General features: G+C 45.1%; 1 protein-coding gene across 3 annotated transcripts in view; it reads left to right on the top strand.

The window, feature by feature from the left end:
- Positions 1–15,236, top strand: part of LOC120025733 (SEC14-like protein 2) — a 32,173-nt gene that overhangs the window by 12,845 nt on the left and 4,092 nt on the right. For all 3 annotated transcript variants that reach the window (XM_038970333.1, XM_038970332.1, XM_038970331.1), the window contains 4 exons: positions 2,059–2,247; positions 4,442–4,537; positions 6,817–6,877; positions 8,997–9,080. In XM_038970333.1, coding sequence (XP_038826261.1) covers positions 2,059–2,247; positions 4,442–4,537; positions 6,817–6,877; positions 8,997–9,080 — 430 coding nt within the window. The remainder of the gene's footprint in view (positions 1–2,058; positions 2,248–4,441; positions 4,538–6,816; positions 6,878–8,996; positions 9,081–15,236) is intronic.

The following is a 15,236-nucleotide window of genomic DNA, read 5'->3' as shown; positions in this document are numbered from 1 at the left end:
TACATACACTTAGGTTGGAGTGATTAAAACTTGTTTTTCAACCATTCCACAAATTTCTTGTAAACAAACTATAGTCTTGGCAAGTCGGTTAGAACATCTACTTTGTGCATGACACAAGTCATTTTTCCAACAATTGTTTACAGAGATTATTTCACTTATAATTCACTGTATCACAATTCCAGTGGGCCAGAAGTTTACATACACTAAGTTGACAGTGCCTTTAAACAGCTTGGAAAATTCCAGTAAATTATGTCATGGCTTTAGAAGCTTCTGATAGGCTAATTGAAATCATTTGAGCCAATTGGAGGTGTACCTGTGGATGTATTTCAAGGCCTACCTTCAAACTCAGTGCCTCTTTGCTAGACATCATGGGAAAATCAAAAGAAATCAGCCAAGACCTCAGAAAAAAAATTGTAGACCTCCACAAGTCTGGTTCATCCTTGGGAGCAATTTCCAAATGCCTGAAGGTACCACGTTCATCTGTACAAACAATAGTACGCAAGTATAAACACCATGGGACCACGCAGCCATCATACCGCTCAGGAAGGAGATGCGTTCTGTCTCCTAGAGATGAACGTACTTTGGTTCGAAAAGTGCAAATCAATCCCAGAACAACAGCAAAGAACCGTGTGAAGATGCTGGAGGAAACATGTACAAAAGTATCTATATCCACAGTAAAACAAGTCCTATATCGACATAACCTGAAAGGCCGCTAAGCAAGGAAGAAGCCACTGTTCTAAAACCGCCATAATGTAACGATCGTCGTAATCCTCCTCCTCGGACGAGGAGGAGAGGCGAGAAGGATCAGACCAATATGCAGAGTAGTTAGTGTTCATATTTAATGAAAATAGACAGAACACTTAACATACAAAACAACAAACGTGACAAACCGCAAACAGTCCCGTGTGGTACATACACAGACACGCGATACAACCACCCACAGCAACCACGTGAATCACAGGCTGCCTAAGTATGATTCTCAATCAGGGACAAACGATCTACAGCTGCCTCTGATTGAGAATCATACCAGGCCGAACACAAAACCCCAACATAGAAAAACACACATAGACAACCCACCCCAACTCACGCCCTGACCAACTAAATAAATAAAAGAAAAAGGAACAATAGGTCAGGAACGTGACACATAAAAAAGCCAGACAACGGTTTGCAACTGCACATGGGGATAAAGATCGTGTTTTTGACCATCGTAATGACCATCGTTATGTTTGGAAGAAAAAGGGGGAGGCTTGCAAGCCGCAGCATCATGTTGTGGGGGTGCTTTGCTGCAGGAGGGACTGGTGCACTTCACAAAATAGATGGCATCATGAGGTAGGGAAATTATGTGGATATATTGAAGCAACATCTCAAGACATCAGTCAGGAAGTTAAATCTTGGTCGCAAATGGGTCTTCCAAGTGGACAATGACCCCAAGCTTAATGGCTTAAGGACAACACGGTCAAAGCCCTGACCTCAATCCTATAGAAAATTTGTGGGCAGAACTGAAAAAGTGTGTGCGAGCAAGGAGGCCTACAAACCTGACTCAGTTACACCAGCTCTGTCAGGAGGAATGGGCCAAAATTCACCCGACTTATTGTGGGAAGCTTGTGGAAGGCTACCCGAAACGTTTGACCCAAGTTAAACTATTTAAAGCCAATGCTACCAAATACTAATTGAGTGTATGTTTTCTTCTGACCCACTGGGAATGTGATGAAAGAAATAAAAGCTGAAATAAATCATTCTCTCTACAATTATTCTGACATTTCACATTCTTAAAATAAAGTGTTGATCCTAACTGACCTAAGACAGGGAATCTTTACTAAGATTAAATGTCAGGAATTGTGAACAACAGAGTTTAAATATATTTGGCTAAGGTGTATATAAACTTCCTACTTCAACTGTATATATATATTCATAACTGGCACGCAGATCGGTAGAAAAGGTAGGATAAATTGTAAGCTTCCCCAAACTTGAAAAAAACGGGCCCGCCTATGGAAATCAAAGGCCTGTCCAACTGATTCATTCTGGCGGCGGGTCTGACTGTATGATGTGGTTCCCCAGGTGATCGAACGGTATGTGTCCGGGGGGATGTGTGGGTACGACCTCGAGGGAAGTCCCATCTGGTACGATGTCATTGGGCCCCTGGACCCCAAAGGTCTGCTCCTGTCCTGCACCAAACAGGACTTCATGAGGACCAAGATCAGAGACACAGAGATGCTCCGCAGAGAGTGTCAGAAACAGACAGAGAAGGTACACTTTGAACTACCATGCTTTTATACAGTATGTATGACAATATTAACAGAATTGAGCACATACAGTGCCTTCAGAAAGCATTCACACTCCTTGACTTTTTCCACATTTATTTGTTTTATAGCCTGAATATAAAATAGATTACATTTAGATTTTTTTGTCACTGGCCTACACACAATACCCCACAATGTCAAAGTGGAATTACGTTTTTTTTTTTTTTTTTTTTTGACAAATTAATTACAAATGAAAAACTGAAATGTCTTGAGTCAAAAAGTATTCAACCCCTTTTTTATGGCAAGCCTAAATAAGTTCAGGAGTAAAAATGTGCTTAACAAGTCACAAAATAAGTTGCATGGACTCACTTTGTATGCAGTAATACTGTTTAACATGATTTCTGAATGACTACCTCATCTCTACACCCCACACATACAGTGTATCTGTAAGGTCCTTCAGACAACTAGGCACTAAAGTACTGCAAAAAATGTGGCAAAGCAATGAACTTTTGGTCCTGAATACAAAGCATTATATTTGGGGCAAATCGAACACAACACATCACTGAGTACCACTCTTCATATTTTCAAGCATGGTGGTGGCTGCATCATGTTATGGGTATGTAGGTTAAAGGGAGTATTTAGGTTAAAAAGAAACTGAGCTAAGCACAGGCAAAATCCTAGAGAAAAACCTGGTTCAGTCTGCTTTCCAACAGACACTGGGAGACAAATTCACCTTTCAGCAGGACAATAACCTAAAATACAATGCGGACACCTGCTCGTCGAACATCTCATTCCAAAATCATGGTCATTAATACGGAGTTGGTCCCCCCTTTGCTGCTATAACAGCCTCCACTCTTCTGGGAAGGCTTTCCACTAGATGTTGGAACGTTGCTGAGGGGACTTGCTTCCATTCAGCCACTAGATAATTAGTGAGGTTGGGCACTGATGTTGGGCGATTAGGCCTGGCTCGCAGTCGGCGTTCCAATTCATCCCAAAGGTGTTTGATGGGATTGAGGTCAGGGCACTTTGTAGTCTAGTCAAGTTCTTCCACACCGATCTCGCAAACCATTTCTGTATGGACCTCGCTTTGTGCATGGGGGCATTGTCATGCTGAAATAGGAAAGGGCCTTACCCAAACTGATGCCACAAAATTGGAAGCACAGAATCGTCTAAAATGTAATTGTATCCTGTAGCGTTAAGATTTCCATTCATTTCAACTAACGGGCTGCTAGCTTTACACCCCTCCAGCCGACGCTTGGCATTGCGCATGGTGATCTTAGGCTTGTGTGCGGCTGCCATGGAAACCCATTTCATGAAGCTCCTAACGAACAGTTCTTGTGCTGACACTGCTTCCAGAGGCAGTTTGGAACTCGGTAGTGAGTGTTGTAACCGAGGACAGCAGCTCTAGCAGGGCAGAAATTTGACAAACTGACTTGTTGGAAAGGTGCCATCCTATGATGGTGCCATCCTATGATGGTGCCACATTGATAAGGCCATTCTACTGCAAATGTTCGTCTATGGAGATAGCATGGCTGTGTGCTCGGTTTTATACACCTGTAGGCAACAGGTGTGGCTGAAATTGCCAAATTCCCTCATTTGAAGCGGTGTCCACATACTTTTGGCCGTGTAGTGTATGTAGATGAGATTCTTTCAATACGTTTTCAAACATTTCTAAAAACATGTTTTCACTTTGTCATTATGGAGTATTGTGTGTAGATGAGGGAGAAAATATATATATTTAATCCATTTTGAATGTATCACAACAAAATGTGGAATATGTATTACAGTATGACAGGCCTTTATTCTAATCTCATAGTGCCAGAAGCAGACAGAGAAGCTTTGACTGAGTATGATTTATTACATATATATTCAATAAGATAAGACTTTATTTATTAGAGTGCCAGAGACAGTACAGACAGACATTCATTAAAGAGATTTTTGCAACGCCAAGAGTTGTGGGTTTGATTCCCGCTAGGGCCACCCGTACATAAAATGTATGCACACATGACTGTAAGACACTTTGGATAAAAGTGTCTGCTAAATGGTGTATAATATTGTTATTATTATTATTATTATTATATAGAAGAATGAGAGATTTGACTTAAAACGCTCTTAAAATATCCCCCACCCCTTTTTCACTCTCTCTCACTCTCTCTCCCCTCCCCGTCCCTCCCCACCTCCTCTCCTTCCCCCTCTCTCAGTTGGGGGTTAATGTGGAGGCGATAACCCTGATCTATGACTGTGAGGGACTGGGCCTGAAGCACCTGTGGAAGCCTGCTTTAGAGGCCTATGGAGAGGTGAGCCCACTGAATTAAATAGATTAGAACATAATATATACACACTAATGGTTCTAAATAGTACCAGATATGGGTTCTTTGGCTTGTAACCATAGCAGCACCCTTTTTGGTGCTATATACAACCCTTTTTTGAAGGTTCAATAAAGAACCATGCCCATCATGTTCTAAATGGAATCTGTATGGTGTTATAAAGAACCCTTTCCTAAGGTTCTATAAAGAATCATTAAAAAAGGTTCTATATAGCACCAAAAATGGGTTCTGTTATGGTTACAACCCTTTTGGGGTTATATAGAACCCTGTTTTATGGTTCTTTATAGAAACTTTATGTAGTAGGGTTCTAAACTCAGCAAAAAAAGAAACATCCTCTCACTGTCAACTGCGTTTATTTTCAGAAAACTTAACACGTGTAAATATTTATTTGTATGAACATAACAAGATTCAACAACTGAGACATGAACTGAACAGGTTCCATAGACATGTGACTAACAGAAATTGAATAATGTGTCCCTGAACAAAGGGGGGTCAAAATCAAAAGTAACAGTCAGTATCTGATGTGGCCACCAGCTACATTAAGTACTGCAGTGCATCTCCTCCTCATGGACTGCCCCAGATTTCCCAGTTCTTGCTGTTAGATGATACCCCGCTCTTCCACCAAGGCACCTGCAAGTTCCCGGACATTTCTGGGAGGAATGGCCCTAGCCCTCACCCTCCGAACCAACAGGTCCCAGACGTACTCAATGGGATTGAGATCCGGGCTCTTCGCTGGCCATGGCAGAACACTGACATTCCTGTCTTGCAGGAAATCACACACAGAACGAGCAGTATGGCTGGTGGCATTGTCATGCTGGAGGGTCATGTCAGGATGAGCCTGCAGGAAGGGTACCACATGAGGGAGGAGGATGTCTTCCCTGTAACGCACAGCGTTGAGATTGCCTGCAATGACAACAAGCTCATTCCGATGATGCTGTAACACACCGCCCCAGACCATGACGGACCCTCCACCTCCAAATCGATCCCGCTCCAGAGTACAGGCCTCGGTGTAACGCTCATTCCATCGACGATAAACTTGAATCCGACCATCACCCCTGGTGAGACAAAACCGCGACTCGTCAGTGAAGAGCACTTTTTGACAGTCCTGTCTGGTCCAGCGACGGTGGGTTTGTGCCCATAGGCGACGTTGTTGCCGGTGATGTCTGGTGAGAACTTGCCTTACAACAGGCCTACAAGCCTTCAGTCCAGGCTTCTCTCAGCCTATTGCGGACAGTCTGAGCACTGATGGAGGGATTGTGCGTTCCTGGTGTAACTCAAGCAGTTGTTGTTGCCATCCTGTACCTGTCCCGCAGGTGTGATGTTCAGATGTACAGATCCTGTGCAGGTGTTGTTACACGTGGTCTGCCACTGCGAGAACGATCAGCTGTCCGTCCTGTCTCCCTGTAGCGCTGTCTTAGGCGTCTCACAGTACGGACATTGCAATTTATTGCCCTGGCCACATCTGCAGTCCTCATGCCTTCTTGCAGCATGCCTAAGGCACGTTCACACAGATGAGCAGGGACCCTGGGCATCTTTTTTTTGTGTTTTTCAGAGTTAGTAGAAAGTCCTCTTTAGTGTCCTAAGTTTTCATAACTGTGACCTTAATTGCCTACCGTTTGTAAGTTGTTAGTGTCTTAACGACCGTTCCACAGGTGCATGTTCATTCATTGTTTATGGTTCATTGAACACGCAGGGAAACAGTGTTTAAACCCTTTACAGTGAAGATGTGGGAAGTTATTTGGATTTTTACGAATTATCTTTGAAAGACAGGGTCCTGAAAAAGGGATGTTTCTTTTTTTGCTGATTTTATAAAAAACCTTTCTCAATCTTAAAGGTTCTTTGTAGATCCTGTAGAAGAACCATATAGGTTTTTATTCTGGTCAGTCATATTATATTATATATATTCTAATGAGCCACCTCCCCTACATTTAATTATCACTAAAATAGCAAAGAACCCTTTTGTGAACTTTAAAGAACCATTGAAGAACAGAACTCAAAGGCTTATTTGAGTAATTATGGCTCCACATAGAACCATCACCCTTCCTAAAGATCCCTTGGGGAACCCTCATCTTTTAGTGTTTATGCATCTTTATGGGTGAGACCACCATGAATAGACATGTCTGAGAAACAATGTGTCTGTCTAGCTGGCTGTTGTCTGTCTTGCTGGCTGGCTGTCTGTCTGACCATTGTATGGCTGGCTGTTGTCTGTCTGTTGGCTGGCTGGCTGTCCCTTGCTAATACTGTTGCAGATCCTTACCATGTTTGAGGAGAACTATCCTGAAGGACTCAAGAGGGTGTTTCTCATCAAGAGTGAGTCATCTAGATTCTAGAGGTCGACCGATTATGATTTTTCAACGCCGATACCGATTATTAGAGGACCAAAAAAAGCCGATATCGATTAATCGGTCGATTTCTTTAATGTATTTGTAATAATGACAATTATAACAATACTGAATGAACACTTATTTTAACTTAATATAATACATCAATAAAATCAATTTAGCCTCAAATAAATAATGAAACATGTTCAATTTGGTTTAAATAATGCAAAAACCAAGTGTTGGAGAAGAAAGTAAAAGTGCAATATGTGCCATGTAAAAAAGCTAACGTTTAAGTTCCTTGCTCAGAACATGAGAACATATGAAAGCTGATGGTTCCTTTTAACATGAGTCTTCAATATTCCCAGGTAAGAAGTTTTAGGTTATAGTTATTATAGGAATTATAGGACTATTTCTCTCTTTACGATTTGTATTTCATATACCTTTGACTATTGGATGTTCTTATAGGCACTTTAGTATTGCCAGTGTAACCTGGGCTCGAACCAGGAACACATCGACAACAGCCACCCTCGAAGCAGCGTTACCCATGCAGAGCAAGGGGAACAACTACTCCAAGTCTCAGAGCGAGTGACGTTTGAAATGCTATTAGCGCGCACCCCGCTAACTAGCCAGCCATTTCACATCGGTTACACCAGCCTAATCTCGGGAGTTGATAGGCTTGAAGTCATAAACAGCGCAATGCTTGAAGAATTGCGAAGAGCTGCTGGCAAACGCACGAAAGTGCTGTTTGAATGAATGCTTACGAGCCTGCTGGTGCCTACCATCGCTCAGTTAGACTGCTCTATCAAATCATAGACTTAATTATAACATAATAACACACAGAAATACGATCCTTTGGTCATTAAAATGGTCGAATCCGGAAACTATCATTTCGAAAACAAAACGTTTATTCTTTCAGTGAAATACGGAACCGTTCCGTATTTTATCTAACGGATGGCATCCCTAAGTCTAAATATTGCTGTTATATTGTACAACCTTCAATGTTATGTCATAATTATGTACAATTCTGGCAAATTAATTACGGCCTTTGTTAGGAATAAATGGACTTCACACAGTTCGCAATTAGCCAGGCGGCCCAAACTGCTGCATATACCCTGACTGCTTGCACGGAACGCAAGAGAGGTAACACAATTTCCCTAGTTATAAGAAATTCATGTTAGCAGGCAATAATAACTAAATATGCAGGTTTAAAAATATATACTTGTGTATTGATTTTAAATAAAGGCATTGATGTTTATGGTTAGGTACATTGGTGCAACGACAGTGCTTTTTTTTGCAAATGCGCTTGTTAAATCATCACCGTTTGTCGAAGTAGGCTGTGATTCGATGATAAATTAACAGGCACCGCATCGATTATATGCAACGCAGGACACGCTAGATAAACTAGTTATATCATCAACCATGTGTAGTTAACTAGTGATTATGTTAAGATTGATTGTTTTTTATAAGATAAGTTTAATGTTAGCTAGCAACTTACCTTGGCTTCTTGCTGCCCTCGCGTAACAGGTAGTCAGCCTGCCACGCAGGCTCCTCGTGGAGTGCAATGTAAGGCAGGTGGTTAGAGCGTTGGACTAGTAACTGGAAGATTGCAAAAACGAATCCCCGAGCTGACAAGGTAAACATCTGTCGTTCTGCCCCTGAACAACGCAGTTAACCCACCGTTCCTAGGCCGTCATTGAAAATAAGAATGTGTTCTTAACTGACTTGCCTAGTTAAATAAAGGTGTAAAAAAAAAAAAACGTCAAATCGGTGTCCAAAAATACTGATTACCGATTGTTATGAAAACTTGAAATCTGCCCTAATTAATCGGCCATTCCGATTAATCGGTCGACCTCTACTAGATTCTGCATGTGTGTATGAGTGTGTGCATGTGTGTGTGTGTAGTATCTATGTCTTACAATCTATGTCTTACAATATCTATAAAATACAATAAAATGTGAGTCACAGGAGGTTGGTGGCACCTTAATTGGGGAGGACGGGCTTGTGGTAATGGCTGGAGCAGAATTATTATGAGCCATCCTCCCCTCAGCAGCCTCCTGTGTTGTGCGTGCGTCCTTGTGTGTATTTATAGTGTCTCTCTCTCCCTGCAGCTCCTAAGCTATTCCCGATGGCCTACAACCTGGTCAAACAATTCCTGAGTGAAGAGACACGTCATAAGATCATCATTCTGGGATGTGAGTACTGTGTTCCTATATATACTACACACTAGGGAGCAGTTACAGTATATGTGAGGTATTTTTCTTATCAATATGGACTATTGGAATATGGTTTCTGTAAATGAGAAAATATCACCTAATATTGCTCTTTGATATGGTATGTGTCTGTCTAATCCAGGGCTCTCCTGTCTAGTCCAGGGCTCTCCTACCCTGTTCCTGGAGAGCTTCCGTCCTGTAGGTTTTTACTCCAACCCTAATCACCTCTGTCAGTGGGGTTGTCTACTGGATACTGGCTCCTCTGTCAGTGGCGGTTGTTACTGGATACTGCTCCTCTGTCAGTGGGGTGGTTCTGGATACTGGTCCTCTGTCAGTGGGGTTGTTACTGGATACTGCTCCTCTGTCAGTGGGTTGTTCTAGAATCTAGATACTGCTCTCTGTCAGTGGGTTGTCTAGATACTGCTCCTCTGTCAGTGGGGTTGTTACTGGATACTGGTCCTCTGTCAGTGGGGTTGTTCTAGATACTGGTCCTCTGTCAGTGGGGATGTTCTAGATACTGGTCCTCTGTCAGTGGGGTTGTTCTAGATACTGGTCCTCTGTCAGTGGGGTTGTTCCTAGATACTGGTCCTCTGTCAGTGGGGTTGTTCCTAGATACTGGTCCTCTGTCAGTGGGGTTGTTCTGGATACTGGTCCTCTGTCAGTGGGGTTGTTCTAGATACTGGTCCTCTGTCAGTGGGGTTGTTACTGGATACTGGTCACTAGTCATGTGGTTGTTTCTAGATACTGGTCCTCTGTCAGTGGGTTGTTCTAGATACTGCTCCTCTGTCAGTGGGTTTGTACTGGAATACTGGCCTCTGTCAGTGGGGTTGTTCTTGATACTGGTCCTACTGTCAGTGGGTTGTTCTAGATACTGCCTCTGTCAGTGGGGTTGTTCTAGATACTGGTCCTCTGTCAGTGGGGTTGTTCTAGATACTGGTCCTCTGTCAGTGGGGTTGTACTGGATACTGGTCCTCTGTCAGTGGGGTTGTTACTGGATACTGCTCCTCTGTCAGTGGGGTTGTTACTGGATACTGCTCCTCTGTCAGTGGGGTTGTTCCTAGATACTGGTCCTCTGTCAGTGGGGTTGTTCCTGGATACTGGTCCTCTGTCAGTGGGGTTGTTCCTGGATACTGGTCCTCTGTCAGTGGGGTTGTTCTAGATACTGGTCCTCTGTCAGTGGGGTTGTTACTGGATACTGGTCCTAAGTCAGTCGGGTTGTTCTAGATACTGCTCCTCTGTCAGTGGGGTTGTTCTAGATACTGCTCCTCTGTCAGTGGGGTTGTACTGGATACTGGTCCTCTGTCAGTGGGGTTGTTCTAGATACTGCTCCTCTGTCAGTGGGGTTGTTCTAGATACTGCTCCTCTGTCAGTGGGGTTGTTCTAGATACTGGTCTCTGTTCATGCGTTGTTCTAGATACTGCTCCTCTGTCAGTGGGGTTGTTACTGGATACTGGCTCCTCTGTCAGTGGGTTGTTACTGGATACTGCTCCTCTGTCAGTGGGTTGTTACTGGATACTGCTCCTCTGTCAGTGGGGTTGTTACTGGATACTGCTCCTCTGTCAGTGGGGTTGTTCTGATATCTGCTCCTCTGTCAGTGGGTTGTTCTAGATACTGCTCCTCTGTCAGTGGGTTGTTCTGATACTGCTCCTCTGTCAGTGGGGTTGTTCTAGATACTGGTCCTCTGTCAGTGGGGTTGTTCTAGATACTGGTCCTCTGTCAGTGGGGTTGTTCTAGATACTGGTCCTCTGTCAGTGGGGTTGTTCCTAGATACTGGTCCTCTGTCAGTGGGGTTGTTCCTAGATACTGGTCCTCTGTCAGTGGGGGTTGTTCTGGATACGGTCCTCTGTCAGTGGTTGTTCTAGATACTGCTCTCTGTCAGTGGGTTGTTCTAGTACTGTCCTCTGTCAGTGGGGTTGTTCCTAGATACGGCTCCTCTGTCAGTGGGGTGTTTCGATATACTGCTCCTCTGTCAGTGGGGTTGTTCCTAGATACTGCTCCTCTGTCAGTGGGGTTGTTCTAGATACTGCTCCTCTGTCAGTGGTTGTTCTGGATACTGCTCCTCTGTCAGTGGGTTGTTCTGGATACTGCTCCTCTGTCAGTGGGTTGTTCTAGATATGGTTCTCTGTCAGTGGGTTGTTACTGGATACTGCTCCTCTGTCAGTGGGGTTGTTACTGGATACTGCTCCTCTGTCAGTGGGGTTGTTACTGGATACTGGTCCTCTGTCAGTGGGGTTGTTCTAGATACTGCTCCTCTGTCAGTGGGGTTGTTCTAGATACTGCTCCTCTGTCAGTGGGGTTGTTCTAGATACTGCTCCTCTGTCAGTGGGGTTGTTCTAGATACTGGTCCTCTGTCTGTGGGGTTGTTCTAGATACTGGTCCTCTGTCAGTGGGGTTGTTCTAGATACTGGTCCTCTGTCAGTGGGGTTGTTCTAGATACTGGTCCTCTGTCAGTGGGGTTGTTCTAGATACTGCTCCTCTGTCAGTGGGGTTGTTCCTAGATACTGCTCCTCTGTCAGTGGGTTGTTCCTAGATACTGCTCCTCTGTCAGTGGGGTTGTTCCTAGATACTGCTCCTCTGTCAGTGGGGTTGTTCTAGATACTGCTCCTCTGTCAGTGGGGTTGTTCTAGATACTGCTTCTCTGTCAGTGGGGTTGTTCTAGATACTGCTCCTCTGTCAGTGGGGTTGTTCTAGATACTGGTCCTCTGTCAGTGGGGTTGTTACTGGATACTGGTCCTAAGTCAGTCGGGTTGTTACTGGATACTGGTCCTAAGTCAGTCGGGTTGTTCTAGATACTGGTCCTCTGTCATTCGGGTTGTTCTAGATACTGGTCCTCTGTCAGTCGGGTTGTTCTAGATACTGGTCCTCTGTCAGTCGGGTTGTTCTAGATACTGCTCCTCTGTCTGTGGGGTTGTGCTGGATACTGGTCCTCTGTCAGTGGGGTTGTTCTAGATACTGCTCCTCTGTCAGTGGGGTTGTTCTAGATACTGCTCCTCTGTCAGTGGGGTTGTTCTAGATACTGGTCCTCTGTCAGTGGGGCTGTTCTAGATACTCTCCTCTGTCAGTGGGGTTGTTCTAGATACTGCTCCTCTGTCAGTGGGGTTGTTCTGGATACTGCTCCTCTGTCAGTGGGGTTGTTCTAGATACTGGTCCTCTGTCAGTGGGGTTGTTACTGGATACTGGTCCTAAGTCAGTCGGGTTGTTACTGGATACTGGTCCTAAGTCAGTCGGGTTGTTCTAGATACTGGTCCTCTGTCAGTCGGGTTGTTCTAGATACTGCTCCTCTGTCTGTGGGGTTGTTCTAGATACTGGTCCTCTGTCAGTGGGGTTGTTCTAGATACTGGTCCTCTGTCAGTGGGGTTGTTCTAGATACTGGTCCTCTGTCAGTGGGGTTGTTACTGGATACTGGTCCTCTGTCAGTGGGGTTGTTACTGGATACTGCTCCTCTGTCAGTGGGGTTGTTCCTGGATACTGCTCCTCTGTCAGTGGGGTTGTTCTAGATACTGCTCCTCTGTCAGTGGGGTTGTTCTAGATACTGCTCCTCTGTCAGTGGGGTTGTTACTGGATACTGGTCCTCTGTCAGTGGGGTTGTTCTAGATACTGGTCCTCTGTCAGTGGGGTTGTTCTAGATACTGGTCCTCTGTCAGTGGGGTTGTTACTGGATACTGGTCCTAAGTCAGTCGGGTTGTTCTAGATACTGGTCCTAAGTCAGTCGGGTTGTTCTAGATACTGGTCCTCTGTCAGTGGGGTTGTTCTAGATACTGGTCCTCTGTCAGTGGGGTTGTTCTAGATACTGCTCCTCTGTCAGTGGGGTTGTTCTAGATACTGGTCCTCTGTCAGTGGGGTTGTTCTAGATACTGGTCCTCTGTCAGTGGGGTTGTTCCTAGATACTGCTCCTCTGTCAGTGGGGTTGTTCCTAGATACTGCTCCTCTGTCAGTGGGGTTGTTCCTAGATACTGCTCCTCTGTCAGTGGGGTTGTTCCTAGATACTGCTCCTCTGTCAGTGGGGTTGTTCTAGATACTGGTCCTTGTCAGTGGGTGTTATAGATACTGGTCCTCTGTCAGTGGGTTGTTCTAGATACTGCTCCTCTCTCGTGGGTTGTTACTGATACGGTCCTCTGTCAGTGGGTTGTTCTAGATACTGGCCCTCTGTCAGTGGGGTTGTTCTAGATACTGGTCCTCTGTCAGTGGGTTGTTCTAGATACTGGTCCTCTGTCAGTGGGGTTGTTCTAGATACGGTCCTCTGTCAGTGGGGTTGTTCTGATACTGGTCCTCTGTCAGTGGGTTGTTACTGATACTGCTCCTCTGTCAGTGGGGTTGTTCCTAGATACTGCTCCTCTGTCAGTGGGGTTGTTCTAGATACTGCTCCTCTGTCAGTGGGGTTGTTCTAGATACTGCTCCTCTGTCAGTGGGGTTGTTACTGGATACTGGTCCTCTGTCAGTAGGGTTGTACTAGATACTGGTCCTCTGTCAGTGGGGTTGTTACTGGATACTGGTCCTAAGTCAGTCGGGTTGTTCTAGATACTGGTCCTAAGTCAGTCGGGTTGTTCTAGATACTGGTCCTCTGTCAGTCGGGTTGTTCTAGATACTGGTCCTCTGTCAGTCGGGTTGTTCTAGATACTGGTCCTCTGTCAGTGGGGTTGTACTGGATACTGGTCCTCTGTCAGTGGGGTTGTTCTAGATACTGGTCCTCTGTCAGTGGGGTTGTTCTAGATACTGGTCCTCTGTCAGTGGGGTTGTTCTAGATACTGGTCCTCTGTCAGTGGGGTTGTTCTAGATACTGGTCCTCTGTCAGTGGGGTTGTTCTAGATACTGCTCCTCTGTCAGTGGGTTTGTTACTGGATACTGGTCCTCTGTCAGTGGGTTGTTCTAGATACTGGTCCTCTGTCAGTGGGGTTGTTACTGGATACTGGTCCTAAGTCAGTCGGGTTGTTACTGGATACTGGTCCTAAGTCAGTCGGGTTGTTCTAGATACTGGTCCTCTGTCAGTCGGGTTGTTCTAGATACTGGTCCTCTGTCAGTCGGGTTGTTCTAGATACTGCTCCTCTGTCTGTGGGGTTGTGCTGGATACTGGTCCTCTGTCAGTGGGGTTGTTCTAGATACTGGTCCTCTGTCAGTGGGGCTGTTCTAGATACTGGTCCTCTGTCAGTGGGGCTGTTCTAGATACTGGTCCTCTGTCAGTGGGGTTGTTCCTAGATACTGCTCCTCTGTCAGTGGGGTTGTTCTAGATACTGCTCCTCTGTCAGTGGGGTTGTTCTAGATACTGGTCCTCTGTCAGTGGGGTTGTTCTGATACTGGTCCTCTGTCAGTGGGGTTGTTCTAGATACTGGTCCTCTGTCAGTGGGGTTGTTCTAGATACTGGTCCTCTGTCAGTGGGGTTGTTCTAGATACTGGTCCTCTGTCAGTGGGGTTGTTACTGGATACTGCTCCTCTGTCAGTGGGGTTGTTACTGGATACTGCTCCTCTGTCAGTGGGGTTGTTACTGGATACTGGTCCTCTGTCAGTGGGGTTGTTACTGGATACTGGTCCTCTGTCAGTGGGGTTGTTACTGGATACTGGTCCTCTGTCAGTGGGTTGTTCTGGATACTGTCCTCTGTCAGTGGTTGTTCTAGATACTGCTCTCTGTCTGTGGTTGTTCTAGATACTGCTCCTCTGTCAGTGGGGTTGTTTCTAGAATACTGCTCCTCTGTCAGTGGGGTTGTTCTAGATACTGCTCCTCTGTCGTGGGGTTTCTAGATACTGCTCCTCTGTCAGTGGGTTGTTCTAGATACTGGCTCCTCTGTCAGTGGGGTTGTTCTGGATACTGGTCCTCTGTCAGTGGGGTTGTTCCTAGATACTGGTCCTCTGTCAGTGGGGTTGTTACTGGATACTGGTCCTCTGTCAGTGGGGTTGTTCTAGATACTGGTCCTCTGTCAGTGGGGTTGTTCTAGATACTGGTCCTCTGTCAGTGGGGTTGTACTGGATACTGGTCCTCTGTCAGTGGGGTTGTTCTAGATACTGGTCCTCTGTCAGTGGGGTTGTTCTAGATACTGGTCCTCTGTCAGTGGGGTTGTTACTGGATACTGGTCCTAAGTCAGTCGGGTTGTCTTACTAGGATACTGGTCCTAATTCATGTCGGGTTGTTCTAGATACGGTCCCTGT

Source organism: Salvelinus namaycush, chromosome 31 (genome assembly GCF_016432855.1).
Source record: "Salvelinus namaycush isolate Seneca chromosome 31, SaNama_1.0, whole genome shotgun sequence".
Classification (NCBI taxonomy): Eukaryota; Metazoa; Chordata; class Actinopteri; order Salmoniformes; family Salmonidae; genus Salvelinus; species Salvelinus namaycush.
The sequence above is the reverse complement of the archived record's forward strand: the minus strand, read 5'-3'. Positions and strand labels throughout refer to the sequence as shown.